This window comes from Priapulus caudatus, unplaced genomic scaffold (assembly GCF_000485595.1).
Source record: "Priapulus caudatus unplaced genomic scaffold, Priapulus_caudatus-5.0.1 Scaffold496, whole genome shotgun sequence".
NCBI classification, from domain to species: domain Eukaryota; kingdom Metazoa; phylum Priapulida; class Priapulimorpha; order Priapulimorphida; family Priapulidae; genus Priapulus; species Priapulus caudatus.
This window is the reverse complement of record NW_014577557.1, coordinates 17,102-24,535: the sequence shown is the minus strand read 5'-3', so window position 1 is coordinate 24,535 and position 7,434 is coordinate 17,102. Positions and strand designations below refer to the sequence as shown.

The following is a 7,434-nucleotide window of genomic DNA, read 5'->3' as shown; positions in this document are numbered from 1 at the left end:
TGCTGCGGTGTGTGGTAGTGCTGCCTTTGCTGCTGCAACTGTTGTTTCTGGTGGTACTGTTGCTGCTGCTGCTGCTGCTGCTGCAACTGTTGTTGCTGGCAGTAGTGATACCGCTATTACTGCTGCTGCTGCTGTCGCCGCTGCTGCTGTTACTGCTGCTACTGGTGGTGCCGTTACTAGTACTGCTGCTGCTGCTGCTGTTACTACTACTGTACTACTGGTGCAGCTGCTGCTACTGTTACTACTGCTGCTACTACTGCTGCTGCTGCTGCTGCTGTTACTACTGGTGCAGCTTCTGCAACTGTTACTGCTGCTGCTGGTGGTGCCGTTGTTGCGACCGTTGCGCCATCTCGTGGTCAATCAAGTAGATGGCACATCCACGTTGCATTCCTGCATTTTGGTAAGACGTGATGATGAGAAACGCACAGGGTATCAGACCCACCACTCGCGACTATACACGTACGGGGCGTGGCGAGGACGCACAGGGTATCAGACCCACCACTCATGACTATACACGTACGAGGCGTGGCGAGGACGCACAGGGTATGAATGCCAGCAACCACAGCAATAAGGATGTCATGATCACTTCAAACCGAAATTGTGTGACAAGTGTTAGGTATTCAAAGGTTCACAGGGTATCGGAGACAGCAGAAGCACCACCACCACCACCACCAGCAGCAGCAGCAGCAGCAGCAGCACAGCCACCACCACCAGCAGCAGCAGCAGCAGCAGCAGCAGCAGCAGCAGCAGCACCAGCAGCACCAGCAGCAGTGGCAGCAGGAGCAGTAACACCACAAGCAGCGACAGCAGCAGGAGCAGTAACACCACAAGCAGCAGCAGTTGCAGCAGCACCACAACCACCACCACCAGCAGCAGCAGCAGTGACACCACCACCACCAGCAGCAGCAGCAGCAGCAGCAGCAGCAGCACATCCACCACCACCAGCAGCAGCAACAGCAGCAGGAGCAGTAACACCACAAGCAGTGGCAGCAGGAGCAGTAACACCACAAGCAGCAGCAGTTGCAGCAGCACCACAACCACCACCACCAGCAGCAGCAGCAGCAGTAGCAGTGACACCACCAGCAGCAGCAGCAGTGACACCACCAGCAGCAGCAGCAGTGACACCACCACCACCACCACCACCACCAGCAGCAGCAGCAGCAGCAGCAGTGACACCACCACCACCAGCAGCAGCAGCAGCAGCAGCAGCAGCAGCAGCAGTAACAGCAGCAGCAGCAGCAGCAGCAGCAGCAGTAACAGCAGTAACAGGAAGCCATCATGACACTGCAGTGACGTCACTGCACTACCGATGAAGAGGCATCAAGAGGCAGACAGCAGCTGCATAGTAATCCTGACAGGGATTAAAGCTACTGTGATCAACAGATTTCGAAACCAACTCTCAACTGAAGCGACAGTGCAGTAGCAATTACCACGTTTCTGCACGCGTACGTCACATCCGATTTCATCATAATACTCAACCCGCTGTGCCGATCGGCTATTGCTGTTAGATATCGATCAGATATTGATCACCTTCTATGACGGATTTCGCATCGGCTGTCTTAGCTCCTTGCTGTCATTCCAAAGAATTCCCAGAACGCCTCAAGAAAATTGCAAAGACATCACACACGTTGTGCATATAAACAATTGTATATATTTTCATAACAGATCTAATAATATAATATTGAAAAATCAATTAACAACAATGATGTGCGATTCTTGTCCGTGTCTGAAACTCTGAACATTTATACATCGATATATAAATACGTTAGTAATTAGTACTAATTACGTTAATTAGTTTATACACCTTCGTATGGGAAGCGCGTGATGCGAAAGACCGAGTTTCAGATGGACTTACAGTGGTATGTAAAACGGAAGGTAGTAAGAATTTGATTGCTCTGTTCTGTGTGTATATTTTGTAAGATGACAAAATAAAGGGACAACCGAGTCCTCTAAGTGCTTACATAAATTCCAATTATACTACTTGGTGACTGACTGATTGGCCATTCTCTATCACTATCCATTATTATGCGTGGGCAATGATCGCCTCTGCAACCACATACGTATACTTTACCGACACAACACTGGGGAACTAAAAACGACAATCATAAATTAAACAAGTCTATTTATTCTGTGCTACCACAGGTAAAATTTCCATCCCTCTTCAACACATGGGTTAAAGCTAAAGAAGCCAACAACGTTGAACTTTGCTCGGCGAAGCGAATTAAAAAACGAATCACAATACATCGATAAATCTTTGGCAACAGCGCGCGATCGGATCGCAACACGTGTAAAGCTCGTCGTAATATAAGCACGTTGAACACGAGTTGTCACTCCACTCGCTAACACCGCCCCACAACCAACAACCCCCGCGTCTTGGCGCTGTAACTGGCACTAACTTCAGCAGAAATCACAACAGTCTTGCAACATTACGTGTAGCCGCATTTGCGAAAAAGAGGGAGAAGTAGACGTGCCATGGCGGTGGAAACTGGTTGCACAACTACGCAGAACCCAGCCTCCACAGACCTATCCCACATGCCTGCTTTGTGGGTGAATAACTGAGAAAGCCAGAGAGAAAGAGAGAGAGAAGGGAGTGAAGCAACGACAGAGAAAGATAGTGCGATCACAAACTTTTTTTTTGAACAACAATGAACGAGGCAAATGCAGACATTATCATGCTGGAGACAGAAAACTTTTCAGTCTTTTTCTGTGTATATCTGTAGTGCTTTGACCTCAGCCTTTGTGCACAAAATCTTCCTAGATGTACACACCACTAGCACTGCTGTGACCTGCAAAAGGAAAGCATTCTTATTCATGGTGCCAAGGCTTCCACTCTTACTAGCACGCTTACAAAGTTGCAACAGTTACTCATCATATTCTAAACTTGTTCCAAAAACAATGGATTCTTTCGATATGCAAGACGTGCGAGTACACTATGACCATTTTCTTGCACAATGCACAAACGCATAATAATGTCTGTTTCACTCTTCGAGACATGTGTTAGTCGTCTATCAGTGAGAGTTAAACTGACCAAGTCACGAATTTGCTATGGTGTATATTTGTAAACGAAATTATTACTTTTTTTTACATGAAAAGTAAATACTAATGGCACTAAATGTATCCTCAATTTCTGACCTGATAAGATTGTTTTTTCAACTAGTTAAAAATCCAAAAAAATCTGGGCGATTTGATATATTTATCACGACATTAAATGCTTGCTATGGGTTATGTATGAGTCACGAGTGTATGTTCACATCGAACGGAATAGCAAAATAGGAAGTAAAATGCAGCAATTTAACCACAAAAAGTGAACAGAATCATTTACACTTTGAAAAAGTTGACATAATTTTTTTACTTTTACTATTTACGATGACGTAATCGCTTTAAACGACACTTATGTCACACACATCGTCGCCTTTTCTGTTTAGATCTTTACCCGCCAAGCCTACCACTTGAATAAACGACGCGTGCGCGTTCTGGCAACGAACGATGCAGAAAAAAAATCTCTACGCGCGATGCTGTGGATCCAATTAGTTCTATGAAATGTAATAATTTTAGCAATTTCAATTTCGCAATTCAGCAATTTCGCATAGATCCCAGTTCCTTCCAACGCCTTCTAATGTCTTATAAATGCGTCACCGCGTGGTGACGTCACTCTATTCAATTCGTGCGCCCACTGACCCAAAACTCCGCCACCAAACACGGATCTGTGTCGAAAAACTCACGGCTTGACATATCCCGGCTTGGCACGCACAGACACACGCACGCACACAGACAAACGCGCCCCCCCCCCGCACGCACTGGATCACTGCCATTTTGGTTCGGTCGGTGTACGAGGCTTTTGTAGTACGGTGTTTTAGCTTTGAGATAGAGACATGGGGAATTTGGCACATTAATCAGGCAAATGTGCAGGGACGGCCGGCGATGCACCCAGAAGACATTAGCTATATACTATTTACTATACATATACTATTTGCTATTTACTACATACTTAAGAGCGCACATAATTCAGCGTGGACTGAAGGCATTTCAAAATTGTACGAACACATTAACTTCGACAAGAAAGCTGCGGAGTTTATCAAACGGCAACGTACACGGTGCTCGCCGCTCCTATACCTGGTACCGTCGTACGTTGGTCGCGACCGGCCGTTGTACCTACGACTCGCTCCACAAGTTAGTGGAAGTCTAAACAGGTCGCGACGACGATGCAGACGGTTTAAAAGAGAGGGGTTTTAGTGACAACGGGAAAGACGTCGGCAACATCTGACCGCTACGTGTATTCCGCTGCATTCCCCCGGACTTGTAATAAAACCGTACTTGCCAGCGTTTACTCGACTCTCTACGAACCCGATATACTTTCGCCCCCCCCCCCCCCCCCGCGCGCGACAACGTCACGCTCCGTAACCTCCCCCTCCCCCAAGCTGTTGTTATCGTCTGCTATTCTTCTCATTCAGGTCGGCCGCAGCCGTAATGTGGCGGTTACAAACCGAGCTGAGGGTGCCTATGTGTACGGGCCCGCTATGTGTACATACATATAGTACACATAAATAGACACACGGGAGTGGGTCGGTGGGTCTGTCGGGGACTGACTGAGAAGCGAGACTACAGTAGAAGGAGTCCATAGCCGAGTTTAGGGGGAGGGGCGGGGTGTTATACAAGCGGTATATACTATCAAGAGTAGGTCCTACATAATAGAGTATCTCTAGAGAATCTCTATTATGTACTCTTGAGACTAAAGAGTGTGTTGTGGAAAGGCGGTGGGGGTGGGGTGTGCTGTGGAGAGGCGGGGGTGGGGTGTGTGTGGCTTGGCGACGTTGGCATCCACGCTTGTCTTTCCCAAGGCCCATGAATCATCGCTGATGTAGGAACGGATATATCTAATATAGGATAGAAGTTTTGGAAGTGGCGGTTTTAACGCATTCTATTGCAGGCAGTAACGTGTTGTGGGGAGGCGGGGGTGTGTGTGTGTGTGTGTGTGTGTGTGTGTGCGTGCGTGCGTGTGTGTGTGTGTGCGTGCGTGCGTGTGTGTGTGTGTGCGTGCGTGCGTGTGTGTGCGCGCGCGTGCGTGTGTGTGTGTGTGTGTGTGCGTACGTGCGCGCGTGCGTGTGTGTGTGTGTGTGCGTACGTGCGCGCGTGCGTGTGTGTGTGTGTGTGTGTGCGTACGTGCGCGCGTGTGTGTGTGTGTGTGGAGGGTATTAACTATTAATCCATTGATCGTGTGGAGACATGGCGAGTAGCTTAATTAATAACCTAACCGCATATCACGTATAGTGTGAACCTCGTCCTTGACAACGTTGTTAAACCGGTGTTGACCACAGGCATTTAAAACGTTTCAATAAAATATAATGCTATATAAATAGGAAATCTAATACTAGTAGTAGTACTACAAAATGCTTAATGTTTCTATACTCTCTTTCACCTATTATTGCCGACAGTTTCCTGTAAATTCCGTGTAAATGCTCTATGCACACACACTAACGCCGCCATTGCTCACTGTGCACAGTGACTATTAATATATATATAAGAATTTTGTAGTACTAGTATTAGATTTCGTATTTATTTAGCATTATATTTTATTGAAACGCTTCAAGTGCCCAGGTGGCGTTGACCGCATCGCAGCTGCATGTGTGTGATCGCAGCCTCTCCTTGACCCCCCCCCCCCCCCATCCGTGACGTCGACCCACGTATAACCGGTGTTGCATGCGTAGCATCTTTCTCTCTCGCTCCCTCTATTATATATATATACATATATATATATATATATATTTGTTTATTTATTGATTTGTGTATATACGTGACCTCTCGGCTTTCCGACCATCCCAGCATCATTGAACGCATATTATTCACTCCATCGCCCCTGACTACGTATATCCGCTATGCGTGCGTGCGTGCGTGTGTGCGTGTGTACGTCGTGCATGGTTGCTGGCCATTTAAACCCCCCGTGACCACGTATAACCGTTGTTGCTCATTGTGTGCGTGAGCGTGTGCGTGCGTGCGTGCATGCGTGAGCGCGTGCGTGCATGCGTTGCTGCAGTCCGCTTCTATCGCCCCTGACCACGTATATACCCCGAGCGGTCTGCGTAAGCGGTGTTGCGTGCGTGCGTGCGTGTGCGTGTGTGCGTGCGAGCATGGCAGTGTGGCGTACAAACAGAACTATCCGCACAGCCTTAACACGCTGTTTCTTACCGTACGTGTGCTTGCTTGCAGGTACAGACGCGATCCGATGCTACTCGTGCACGGTGCCGCCCTACCCCGGCGGGGATATCCACACTATGCAGAAAAATCTGTGCCCCGAACAGCCGTGCCCCGGACCCGAACAGGAGCAAAAGTGTGTCAAGATTATCGACAACAGTCAATGTAAGTCACTATTTATGTGGTGATGTAAGTCACTATCTGTAGTGTAACAACGTCGCACACAGACTCCTTTGGTTGCTATTGTTACTGTTGTTGTTGTTTTTTTGTTCGTCTCCGTCTCCAACATTTTCCTGTTCCTCTCTTTCCTTTACTCTGTGAGGAGGGGCTTCACACGGGAAACTGTTTTCAAGCCCCTGCGCTACTTCGTGTAAAGTATATAAAAGATCTAAAGTGCGGGACTGTTTCCTTTATGAAAAAATATCTTGTAAAAATATTTTTACAATTTAATTTAATTTAATTGCGTGCGGCTACACAATCCTGCAGGATTATTCCGTGCTGCCATTTCTACTCCAAGGTTGTCGGCCACGCATCCATCTTAGAACCCGCGAATTACCGCCAGATGGCTCTTCACCACAACTTATCAAATTCCCCCTCCCTCGTCAAATTCTCCCCCTCCCTCCTTCTCAACTCCCCTTCTCAAATCCCACCCTCCTTCTCAAATTCGCCCCCTCCCTCCTTCTCAAATTCTCCCCCTCTCTTCTTCTCAAATTCCCCCTCCCTCCTCAAATTCTCCCCCTCCCTCCTTCTCAAATTCTCCCCATCCCTCCTCAAATTCCCTCTCCCTCCTTCTCAAATTCTCCCCCTCCCTTCTCAAATTCTCCCCCCTTCGCTTCGCAGACGAGAAGAAGGTGGTGCGGGGCTGCTTGTGGGACCTGCGCAGCAGCAACTGGAAGATGTACCTGCCCGCCGACACGTTCAGCGGCTGCCGACGCGGATCGAATCTCTACGACGACGCGCCCAACTCACAGCAGCGGTATCGCAGCTCGCACGAGACGTACAGCGAGACGGGCAGCTCGTATCGAGACAGACTCGAGCACCTTGATATATGCCTGTGCGATGATTGGAACCATTGTAACGCAGCGGTCGTCGCGCGCAGGCCGGCAGGGGTGGGTGCGACGACGACGCTGGCGATGGCGCTGGTGGTGGTGGGAAGGTGGATGTGGTAGCAGGCGCGAGGGGAGTGAGATGGTCGGGAGATGCTGCTGCTGCTGCTGCTGCTGCTGCTGCTGCTGCTGCTGCTGC

General features: G+C 48.6%; 2 protein-coding genes and 1 long non-coding RNA gene across 4 annotated transcripts in view; 2 read left to right on the top strand and 1 right to left on the bottom strand.

Moving 5' to 3' along the window:
* LOC106811016 (diacylglycerol kinase iota-like) overlaps window positions 1–580 on the bottom strand; it is a 75,179-nt gene extending 74,599 nt beyond the window's left edge. The window contains exon 1 of the mRNA XM_014814532.1: window positions 521–580. Within this exon, the coding sequence (XP_014670018.1) occupies window positions 521–580 (60 nt within the window). The remainder of the gene's footprint in view (window positions 1–520) is intronic.
* A 430-nt stretch (window positions 581–1,010) lies between these two features.
* LOC106811025 lies at window positions 1,011–1,972 on the top strand. Of its 2 annotated transcripts, none has more exons than XR_001394094.1 (2): window positions 1,011–1,070; window positions 1,270–1,972. It is a non-coding gene; the product is annotated as an uncharacterized LOC106811025 (long non-coding RNA). The 2 variants fall into 2 exon arrangements; XR_001394093.1 differs by lacking the exon at window positions 1,011–1,070 and adding an exon at window positions 1,099–1,169.
* A 4,235-nt stretch (window positions 1,973–6,207) lies between these two features.
* Window positions 6,208–7,428, top strand: LOC106811024. Its single transcript, XM_014814541.1, has 2 exons — window positions 6,208–6,354; window positions 7,030–7,428. The coding sequence occupies exons 1-2, from the start codon at window positions 6,270–6,272 to the stop codon at window positions 7,356–7,358; spliced, it is 414 nt and encodes a 137-aa protein (XP_014670027.1). The 5' UTR covers window positions 6,208–6,269; the 3' UTR covers window positions 7,359–7,428.
* The last annotated feature ends 6 nt before the right edge of the window (window positions 7,429–7,434 follow it).